The sequence below is a fragment of the Eubalaena glacialis genome, chromosome 12, assembly GCF_028564815.1.
Source record: "Eubalaena glacialis isolate mEubGla1 chromosome 12, mEubGla1.1.hap2.+ XY, whole genome shotgun sequence".
Classification (NCBI taxonomy): Eukaryota; Metazoa; Chordata; class Mammalia; order Artiodactyla; family Balaenidae; genus Eubalaena; species Eubalaena glacialis.
Window position 1 is genome coordinate 52845761 of NC_083727.1, and position 12265 is coordinate 52858025.

At 36.7% G+C, this 12265-nt stretch overlaps 1 protein-coding gene across 6 annotated transcripts in view; it reads left to right on the top strand.

Annotated features, from left to right (window-relative positions):
• PDSS2 (decaprenyl diphosphate synthase subunit 2) overlaps positions 1 to 12265 on the top strand; it is a 264539-nt gene that overhangs the window by 148099 nt on the left and 104175 nt on the right. For all 6 annotated transcript variants that reach the window (XM_061207024.1, XM_061207027.1, XM_061207022.1 and 3 more), the window contains one exon: positions 3519 to 3717. In XM_061207024.1, the coding sequence (XP_061063007.1) occupies positions 3519 to 3717 (199 nt within the window). The remainder of the gene's footprint in view (positions 1 to 3518; positions 3718 to 12265) is intronic.

Consider the following 12265-nt stretch of genomic DNA (forward strand, 5'->3'; position numbering starts at 1 on the left):
CTCATCTCATTGTGCAATTTTTGTGAAATGTAGCAGCGAACTTTTTCGTAAACTAGAATACATTTGCAGGGTACTAATAAAATATATTTTTATTCCTTTCTTTTAGTCACTCTTTTTAAGGATAGTTTTAAATTTTAGCTCCCTTCTTAAAAATGTTTTCTGTTAACTTCTCAATAGTCTTATAAGTCTCCATCCTTGGTGATTTTCTTTGGGATGTAGTGAGGTTTTAATCTAAACCATGAATTTACTCTTTTCAGAAGCTGTTTAACTCACTGGTTCATCTTCTCCTACACCCCCAATTTGTAGTCAGATACAGTATGTACACGGGGTCATTTTTACATATTCTTTTTTTTTTTCCCCCCCGCAGTTGCATTTTTTTTAAAAATTTATTTATTTATTTATTTATTTTTGGCTGTGTTGGGTCTTCGCCTCTGTGCGAGGGCTCTCTCCAGCTGTGGCAAGCGGGGGGCCACTCCTCGTCGCGGTGCGCGGGTCTCCCACCGTCGCGGCCTCTCCCGTTGCGGAGCACAGGCTCCAGACGCGCAGGCTCAGCAGTCGTGGCCCACGGGCCCAGTCGCTCCGCGGCACGCGGGATCCTCCCAGACCAGGGCTCGAACCCGCGTCCCCTGCATTGGCAGGCAGACTCTCAACCACTGCGCCACCAGGGAAGCCCTACATATTCTTTTACTTTTTTTGTTTTTTTTTTTTTTGAAGCAAGGGGAGTAAATTAGAAACGTAATTTTTCTTTTGTAGATGCCAAGTATTTTGACTCCTTTACTTTATTGCATCTTTATGTAATTACTGTACTATAGTTGTTAAACGAGTACTACATTTTTTTGAGAGAAGAGTCTCTTATATTTATTATTTGATTGTCTTATATTTATTTGTCTCCTTGTCTAAGGCTGTTATTCTAGGTCAACTGCTTAAATTTGACCTTTAGGTCAAACCCTTTTATTACTTGGGCCTTTGTTATAGCTTCCTCCACTGATCTCTCTACTTTCACTACCTACTTTTTAATATTTTATTTAGGTATATTTTCTATCTTTCAAGTTACCACAGACAAAAGTTTTGCAAGTTGTTTCCCTACCTTATAACACCATATGTTTTTGCTCAATCCCCCAATAACAGTTTCCTCACTGCCTTTACAGATTCTACTAAGACTTTGCCATTTCTTCAGCCTTTACCTCTAGCCCCAAACATTCAGACTCAAAGCCATTGACACATATTTTAGGCTTTTGTTGCAACAGCACCCACTCCTAGATATACCAGTTTCTGTATCAGATAGCTATTGCTTCATAGCAAACTATCCTAAGATTTAGTGACTTGAAACAGCCATTTTATTTCTTACATTCTGGGGTCGCTCGTGTGACTGCATTGGACAAGCCTTAATGCATAAACACTTAGAAGGCTTTACTTATGTCACGTGTGCTAATGTCTTTTTGGCCAAAGTAAGTCACATGGTGAAGCCTAAAGTTAGGGTGGAGGGGACTACACAGGAGCGTGGAAACGAAGAGGCATGATTCACATGGGGCCATTTGTAACAGATTTCAATGGATTTCTAGCTCTGTATTACTGTGTGCCTTTGGGCAAGTCATTAAACTGTGTACAACAATTTTCTCACCTATAAAAAGAGGTTAGTAATACCTATCATAGGGTGGTTATGAGGTTTAAATTTTTTAGTAATTGTTGATTTTTTTATGATTATAAAAGTAATACTTTTGTTGTAGAAAATGTACAAACTATAGAAAAGTATAAAAAAGAAAACAAACATCTCTTGAAATCCTGTCTGATACAGTACTATACTATAAGCTCCTCAAGGGCCTTCTCTATTTTAATTACTGCTGTAGATATATATCTTGGTTCTTGTTCTGAAAGATAAGGTCCTTGAAGGAAGAGACCACATTCTGTTCATCTCTGTAAATCCCACAGCTTTGCATTTAGGATTAAAAGTAATAATGCATAAAAGTGCTTAGCCTAATGTCTGGCACAAGTTATATTCCCACTTAAATTGGAGTTTTATTAGATACCAATAAGAATTCTCAGAAATCTTAAAGTTATACTGAGAACAAAGTATCTAAATGGAACTGTGGAGGGTGGCCCTTACTGGTCAGCTTCTCTCTGGGGAATCCTGGTGACTCGTGGGATAGAGAGTGGGGAATGGTAGAGAGAAGAAAGGTGTCAGGATCTGCTTATGGATCCCAAACTACTTGGTGGAAAGGCCTCTAATAAAACCTTCATTCAAGTGTCTTTGCGAGGGTGCTTGATACGAAGTTACACCAAACCCTCAGTTGCATTTGCCACAGTTCTGTCTTCAGCTTCATGATGTTTCCCTGAGTTTGAAGCATTCAGCTAACAATGGCAAGACAGAGACACCAGAAACGTACACCTGATTTCCATGACAAACTGGTAATACTAGTGGGGCCACTTTGTGTTGCTATATGGGTATATGCAGCAACACAAATTGGAATACTGTGGAACCTGTCCCCCGCTAGCAGAGTCACCCCAAAAGAATGGAGAGATCAGTGATCATCAGTCATCCAGCTGGTATAATACTGAATTGCTTCAAAACCAACTCATAATTGATGCCAAGTAAAAGTACCGTGTACCCATTAAAATATGGCATGATTGAAAAAAAGTGCATTTGAAACCTTCAAAAACAAACCCCATGAAACTTCAAAATGCTAAGTGAAATAAGTCAGAGAAAGACAAATACTGTATGGTTTCACTTATATGTGGGATATAAAAAAAAAAAAAAAAAAAACCAAAAACTGAACTCATAGATACAGAGAACAGATTGGTGGCTGCCAGAGGTTGGGGTCGGGGGGGTGGGGGGTGGGAAGGGAGACAAAATGGGTGAAGGTGGTCAAAAGGCACGAACTTCTAGTTATTTAAAAAAAAAAAAGCCATGAAGATATAATGTACTGGGGATATAATGTATAAATGGTGACTGTGGTTAATAATACTGTATTGTGTATTTGTAAGTTGCTAAGATAGTAGATCTTCTCATCACAAGAAAAAAAAAATTTGTGACTACATGTGGTGACAGATGTTAACTAGGCTTACTGTGGTGTTCATTTTGCAATACAGCCCTCCCTTGATATCCACGGGGGATTGGTTCCAGGACCCACTTCAGATACCAAAATCCACGGATGCTCAAGGCCCATAGCCGGTCCTCCATATCTGTGGTTCCACATCTGCAAATACAACCAACCTCGGATTGTATAATACCTAAGTATTAATTGAAAATATCCTCATGTAAATGGACTCACACAGTTCAATCCCGTGTTGTTCAAAGGTCAACTGTATGTACAAATACCAAATCATTATGTTGTACACCTGAAACTAATATAATGTTATATGTCAATTATATCTCAATAGAAAAAAACTTCATGAAAAAGGAATAATCTTAAAAAAGAGACACTAATCTATAAAATATTTTGTTGTTGAAAACTGAAGTCTGACATTAGTGATAAGTTGGTATTCTTTATACTCAGACAAGTCTTACCTTTATGTTTTAGTCAAAGAAGTTTGGCAGAGATCACAGAACTTATCCATACTGCTCTCCTTGTACATCGTGGGATAGTAAATTTAGATGAATTGCAATCTTCTGATGGGCCACTGAAAGACATGCAGTTTGGAAATAAAATAGCTATCCTGAGTGGAGACTTTCTTCTAGCAAATGCCTGCAATGGACTAGCTCTGCTACAGAACACCAAGGTAAAACTGGGCAGGGTTTGCTTGTATCTGGATGGCCTTTGGTTGACTGCAGGAGCCACAGAGGTCTGGACACCCTGCTGCCTCAACTCCCCACACATAGATGCTCAGTAAAATTGTGATGGTGATAATGACGATGATGGCAGTGTCAACACCAGTTAAAACTGGTAAATGCTAGGAAAGAGTTTTGAAATTAATTTCTATTTTTTTCTGATTACAGATGGAATTATTTGTTAATTATAGGGTAGTGTTAAATATTCAATATAAAGAAGATATAAATAAATATTACCTATCATCTCACTATCCAGAAATAATCACTGTTGGTTGATATTTTCATGTATTTCCTTTCAGTCTTTTTTTGTTTGTTTATTCATACCTTTATATATGTGGATTTGGGGGTGACATAAGTGAGAACTTACATGTGCAAGATTTTTTTTAATCCTGCCTATTTTCTCCCATGGCATATATGATGTGGGCATTTTCCAATGTCATTAACTTTTTTTATAAACTTTCTAATGGTTGCACAATATTCAATTATTTAGATGTAATATTGTTTATTTAAGAAGTTCCTTATTTTTGGACATTTAGGTTGCTTCTGATATTTTACTATCATAAATAGATTTGCAGTCAACATCTTTACACATCAGTTTTTCCTCATTCCAGATTATTTCTTTAAGATAAATTCCTAGAAGGATTCAAAGGGTTTAAACATCTTTAGTATTCTTGATATATATTGCCAAGCTGCTTTCTAGAAAGATTGTAGAGGTAGTCCTTATTTATCAGTTAGGATTAGGTATGACTATAAAATAACAGTGACCAAAACAAGATAAGAATTTATTTTTCTCATTTTTTACGTATTTTTACTATCTGGGAGTAGGCAGTCCAAGGTTGATATGGTGATTCTAAAGTCAGGAACCTAGGCTCCTTCTATCTTACTGCTCTGCCATTCCTATCTTACCACTTTGTGGCCCAAGATAGTTGCCATCATGTCTTCACTCCAGTCAATAGGAAGGAAGAAGGAGGAAGGGCAAAGAAGGGCAGATCTCCTCCGTTGAAGATCAAGTAAATGTACATCCTGGACACCAAGGACAGTCTCAGTGTAAGTCTGCTGTCCCAGAATCCCATCTGACTTAGCATTTGTCCTGGATTTTTTGTTTTTAACAGAGATGGTTACTAATAATTACATTAGAATAAGCCAGCATGGGTTTGATAGATCTCCGCTTTCTACTCCCAGCCTCTGCCTCAATTTTTGTCTAACATAGGCCAATAATATGTGAGACCCTCGTACAGTAGGGGGAGTTCTCATGTTAAGGTATTATTAAATCTGAAAGACAACCAGCAATAACGCCTCTCTTTTCCCAGTGCTTTCAGACACCTCGCAATCAAGGACAGAATGCAGGGCAATTGTTAATATAACAAAGTACACTGAATGTCTAGAGACAGTTAACTCCTTTCTGTCTCAGGTGGTAGAAGTATTTGACACTGCTGCCCCAGCTGGCCATGTGGTGTATCACCCAATTGTATGGCCCAAGTCTGGCCTTCAGGAGTCATAAAACCACCAGGTACCAGTCCAAAAGCTCAGTGGGAAATATAGTAAGTTAGAGGTCCATTGTCTATGAAATAGACATGTGGGAAATCGAGGCTGATCAGTTCTGTGTAGACTGAGTGTGGTGACCTAGATGGGTGGGATGGGGGTGGGGGGGTGGGAGAGAGGTCCAAGAGGGAGGGGATACAGGTATACATATAGCTGATTCACTTCATTGTATTATTGATTTGTTTGTTTATTTATTTTGGCTGTACCGGATCTTAGTTGCGGCATGTGGGCTTTTTAGTTGCAGCCTGCAGGCTCTTAGTTGTGGCATGCATGTGGGATCTATTTCCCCTACCAGAGATAGAACCTGGGCTACCTGCATTGGGAGTGTGGAGTCTTACCCACTGGACCACGAGGGAAGTCCCTGGCAGTACTTTGTTTTTGCAATAAACCTTTTGGCAACAGCTCAAAAAAATAAAAGTATATATTTTATGTTTAAAAAGTGCTGGATTTTTGTTTCTCAAAAAAGTTAATAAGGAATGTGTAACTTGCATAAAATGTTTATTGACGTTTACTGTCCACTACGGAGACCGTAGTGGTATCACTGACCACATGAAAACAAGAAGAGTCAAATCTGCTGAAAAAATGTCAGGATCTAGTTCCAAAATTAGTGTTACTTTAGGGAGGCTTAAATGGTTTAAGCCATGTAGCTGAAGAAAGTATACATACAACTCTGTAAAGCCTAACTTTTGTTTAGATAAATAACTATTCTTCTAAATTGATTTCACTCATTTTTGTCTACAAGCGATAGCTTTATGTTTGTTGTCTCCAATGATGGAAGAACTTTGCAAACAGTTAAATAATTCCAGTTTCATTTGAATGTTATCAGGTACTTCAAGTAATTAAATCATTTTAGTTAATTCTAAAAATGTTTTCTTTTTCCATCCATTCGTGGAATCAAGGTAAAGCTTTTGGAAATATATTCTATCAAAGGTAAGGACATTTTGAGTGAGATTGGAAATTCAGTTTAAAAGTTGAATATGAGGGACTTCCCTGGTGGTCCCGTGGTTAAGACTTCGCCTTCCAGTGAAGGGGGTGTGGGTTCAATCCCTGGTCAGGGAGCTAAGATGTCACATGCCTCACGGCCAAAAAACCAAAACATAAAACAGAAGCAATATTGTAATAAATTCAATAAAGACTTAAAAAAAAAAGTTGAACATGAAAGATAAAATTGTTAGTTTACAATATTAATACAAGTACAAATTTAGGTGAAACACATACAGTGTCGTGATAAAAATGACTGTCTTACTATCTTGAGAAATCTATGGAGTACTTGGAACTGGTTGAGGCATACCCATAATTCATAATTGCATCGAAGCAAACATCAACATTCTACTAATTGAAATAGAAGCTATTGTTACAAAAATTTACAAATATCTTTATAGTCAGAGTCTCTGGACTACAAGATTTGGGGGATATAGCTGATGTTGAGTATAAAACTATATAGTTCAGCACCACAGTATGTGCCTTCTCTCTTTGTTGCCTGTCATCAATCAGATTTTAGAAATCTTTATGCCCAACAATGGTATTGAACTTTGTTATAAATGGCTCATCAAAGTTTTGGTGACATTTTGTTCAAAATCAATTGGAAATCTGAAATCAAGTGTTCAACAACTGAAACACCCAATGAAGCTTTTATAGAACTGCAATTAATGAAAACAAAATTTCCATTGGAATTTTTCCCTATGGAAGGAAAGAAGGAATTGAACAAAATAAATGGTAAGAACTCAAATGCTCTACAAGATTAAAATTTGCAATTCTGTACTTCTGATTTGGAATATTTCATCTTGCAGGAAGAATCTTTTGGTGGTGCTCCTATTTTGAATAAATTATACACATACATGAATAAAATGAAATTGAGAAGGCCTAGACTTTGCAGCATCTAATTTTGGCAAAACATTCAAAAGAATCATAGAATCAATATATTTGACAAGTTTTATCTTTTTTTTTTTTTTTTAATTTATTTATTTATGGCTGTGTTGGGTCTTCATTTCTGTGCGAGGGCTTTCTCCAGTTGTGGCAAGTGGGGGCCACTCTTCATCGCGGTGCGCGGGCCATTCACTGTCGTGGCCTCTCTTGTTGCAGAGCACAGGCTCCAGACGCGCAGGCTCAGCAGTTGTGGCTCACGGGCCTAGTTGCTCCGCGGCATGTGGGATCCTCCCAGACCAGGGCTCGAACCCGCGTCTCCTGCACTAGCAGGCAGACTCTCAACCACTGCGCCACCAGGGAAGCCCAAGTTTATCTTTTAAAAATATTTGCCAAAGAAAAGTACTCTGAAGGAAGCAAGAAGACAGTACCTTGAAAATATTTGGGGTGGAATAGTTACACTTTTCAATGTGAAAAAAAAAAAAATTAGAATTGAGTGTCTCTTCCATTTAGCAAATTTGCTCTGAGCTTACCAAGTAACTCAGAACCTGTAGAAAGAGCATTTTTCTCAATTAAAAATATTATGGTCTACCAATAAGAATCAATTAAAATATCAATAATTTCAAATTAATTAATTATAAAATGCAACTGTGAAGAATATTGCTAGCAGTTTTATTTTCAAATGCCATATTTTTACAGACACATCCTTCAGAAAAATGCCAGTGACACAATATTAGAGACAGGTATTGCTAAGAAACAAAGCATGTGAATATGTACCAAGAATAATTATTCTACTGACTATTTTTTAATATTCAGATTATCAATATAAAGAAGTTCTTTTTTATTTTATTTTAATGTACATGGATATATGTTATTTTTATTTCTTTTGAAATTTTATTTTTGAAAATGGTTTTTGAATAGAACTAGTTAACAAGTCCCCCAGTATAATAAAATCAATTGTTAGTTAATAAATATCAGTTTCAAAAAGTACAAAATTTTAATTATTTTAGCACTCCCTTTTACTCTCACATGGCCCAGTTCGGATGATAAATTGTATAGTGTCACCACTTTAAAGACATTTCTCAGAAGTTATTTGAAATCCTTCTGCTTACATCCTATTGGCTAGAATTTAATGATATGGTCACACCTAGCTGTCAGGGAGACTAAGAAATGTAAACTTGATTGTGGGGTTGCCATGTGCCCAACCAAAAATCCGGAAGATGCAGAGAATAGATACTGGGAGACAAATAGCATTCTGCCCTACCTTCCCATCCCACTTTTGGCTGGCACATATTTTCATAAGACAGACCTGCTGGTTTTAGGGAGAAAATAGTATGGTACCTTTAATATATAGTTTATATTCATCTGAAAAGGAAGCTAAAGAAAAAAATGAATTGGCCGTATAAAATGGAATAATAAATAATCTCAGTTGACTTGGTAGCCACTCTCTGACTGCATTGTCCAACTTCCCTCTTCGCCATACCTGCTATGGTCTGTGTTGAACTTTGGGTCTTGGAGAAGGAGGAAGCCTCAGAAAGTGCAGGTCTGGTATGGTTTCTGGGTGCCTTGAGCTGCACATGACTAGCCACACACACTGGCCACTCATGGTTTAGACCCACATACCTGAGAGGAAGAGATGTTACGGCCATACTAACTAGGTCCACATTTCGGTAATTAGCCCTCAGCCTGGCCCCTACCATTAAAAAAGAAAAAAAAAAAAAGCTTATTGCCTTTAGACAAATTTATACCTGTTAGCTCTGATTATCAGATCTAACTCACTTAAGCTATTCCGATGAAATGTTATATAAGGTTAAGATGGTGGTATTAAGTACAAATATTATTAACATGCTCTAATGACACAAACAAGAATTCACTTGTGTTAACCACTTTATGGGAATAATATTTAATATGTTCCTTTTTCTTAGCTAGCTTGTATCATTCACACATTCTTTCTTTCAGTGTGGTTCAAGTTCAGAGAAAATGGAGGCTTTGTTCCCATCAAAATCAAATCAGATTCACAGCCTGTGAAATCCACTCCTGGTGTTTTGCATTCAGAAGCATCACTATAAATGTTCCAGAGTCTAAGACCTCCACCATCTGCTCCATTAGGCACTGGATTTCAGTAGCACTACTTGATTTACTCCCCCCAACCCCCAAAAAAAGCTTAGAATATCCAAGCAATGGTTCAGCCTGAAGCTTCTCCTTGGAATAAGAATGATCAGGCATTCCCTTCCCCTCCAGGGAGCCCTGTACCTTCACGGTCTCTGCACAGGTTTGCACCTTTAGATTTGCATTTTATCAACCTTTGTCTGGTGAGGAATTTTTTTCCTTTTTAAGCCATGGTATGTTTTTTTCTGACTTTGATAGTTGTGTGTTAAATTGAAGCCTTTATTCTATACAACCCCGTTCATCCAAAACATGGATCTTTTGCACATTGTTCTTCAAAGGGTCATTGAAGGCTCTACAAGGTCAATTTCAAAAGATGCTTCACTGGCTCACTTTTTGTGAAAGACCTTGACTACCATGTCCAGGGGTCCATAATTGATCTTCTACAAATCTAGGCTTTTTGTAGCCCTCTTTTAATCATAATAGATGATTTCCAAATCATGTGAACAGTATTTTAAACTGAGTAGATTGTAAGGAGTAACTAAAATGCTTTATCAAAGAATTTTCTTTGATAAAGCAAATCTCCCATATTCAGAGCCAGTTCCTTTCATTTAAATACATGGCAATATTCCCCTTAGAATATTTTTTTTAAGGAAAGTAAAGTTTTATCTCAGAAGAGGAATAATTTTATTAAATGAGTTCCCAGAAGCTTAAGTTAAGTATAATACTAACTACTAAAAGGGGGGTTTTGAAGGGGAAGAAGAGGTGGCGATAAATAAGCTCTCTACATATGGTTAATATCTTGGTAAAGTTAGATTCTATTTAATGATGTTTTAATTTTCTTTTATAAGAAAGAAAAATTGTCAGCAATAGCAACATAAATAGAGGCCACAGAAATAAGGGAGCAGGTAGAACATAACACAGGATTGTTGTATATAGTTTTCTGTTCCTCCACAGTAACAGCCTGCTTTTTCTTTGAGGGTGTATATTTAACTTGGTAATTAAAATTAGCATATTTGTAGCAACTTTAATTTTTTCTGACTTACTCATTCTACCAATTTCCCATTTTCTTTTGCTACTGAATTCTTGTCTGAATTTCTATATTATGTGTTTATCACTGTACTTCTGCTGGGACAGGCCATTAGATGAAGTATTCTGCAGTCATATGAAATTCAGAGCTGTTTTATAATTGCCAAGGGTAAAATTAGCAAAGTCAATTATTCTCCCTTTGGCTTTTCCCTGAAGATATTAGGGGTCTTCAAGGTAATTGCCTTAGGTAACACTTAGATTTTTAAATATCTCTAAGTATAGAAATTGGTATATTAATCCTCTGATAATTGTCTTCTTACAGTTATAGCTGTAGTCACGTAAGTGTGAATTAACAAGATTTTGAATTCAGTAGTGAGTTTAAAAATTAATGCTTGAGTTATCATTCATTTTCAATTATGGGACCTAAGGGCAACTTTTTATTTTAGTACTTCACTGTATAAAGACCCTGAACTAAGAGACCTCAGATGCCTCTTTTTAAGCTATAAATTCCCTGACTCCATTGAAATAAATTGCTCTATGTTGTGTTCATGTAGAACATCACTGAATGCTGAAATGATGGGGTCATGCCAGAATCTAAAATTTTAGTGTTTGAGCATCAAGCTATCAATGAGACATGCTGAATAATTGGGGAAAAATAATAACATAGAAAAGCACTATAATTTAGAAATCTGGCTGACCATTAAAGCTTTTCCCTCGTCTCTGTGTTTACTTGTAGACTGGATTTGTATTTTAAGATTAAGCCACAGTGTAAATAAGACTGTGCACATTATTATTTGCCATCTTTTAAAAAAAAAAAAACATAGTGTTTTATATGTACAGTGAAGACCCTAGTAAAGAATTTAATTCACCATGTTATTTTTTTAAATCTTTGCAGTGATTTTCATTTAATGGACCTATGATTATACATCTGTGAGTTAGTTAGTTCTGGGGTCTTGTCTAAACATCCCAGAACATTGTCATGATGTCACTCCTGGGGACCATTCTATTAAGCATTAGTGATTTATATTTCTAAATAACCAGTGGCACAGATGTAGTCCTTGCATAGCTGATGTATTTCCTTATGTTAACTTTGTTTTCCTAAAGGCATAAATATGTTGTTTACAAGGAAGAATTTTGTTTGTATAAATATGCTCAATTTATGCATATAAATCTCCTCCTTTTATACCATCTATATATTTTAATAAAGCAGCTGCTATTGGTTATTTGATGTTTTTCTTATGTTATATTAATTTTACTTTCAAGTTCATGTTGAAAAGTGAAACCTAAAAACATACTATGTCATATGAAATTTAAGTTTTTCTCTGTCATATTCATTTAAAATAGACATTATTGTGACCTTGTGTGTTTACAGTCTTGTCATAAGTATTTTACCTGTGGAAATTATTGAATTAATTGCTTTCATCCTCTTTAGTTTGACACCCAGGATTAATGTTCTTTTCTTCATATGACTCAGTCAAGGGTACATTTTCATGACTAGAGTAAATATGTGCAGAACGTAAGTGGGGTGTCATATGTTGTAACGATAAAGGAAACTATCTCCATATCAGAGAAGTCAAAATGCTATTATAAAATTACAATTTCAAAATCCCCAAAATAATTTTTCCAGCTTTTTTCTTATCACATGCTAACATAGCCACATATTAAACAGACATTCTGAGTCTGATTCCTTGTATTTAAAGTAAAAGTGATAAATGTTTGAGATGTGTACTAGAAATAAGAAGACAGGGACTTCCCTGGTGGCGCAGTGGTTAAGAGTATGCCTGCCAATGCAGGGGACACGGGTTCAAGCCCTGGTCCGGGAAGATCCCACATGCCACGGAGCAGCTAAGCCTGTGCGCCACAACTACTGAGCGTGCACTCTAGAGCCAGCGAGCCACAACTACTGAGCCTGCGTGCCGCAACTACTGAAGCCCACGCGCCTAGAGCCCATGCCCTGCA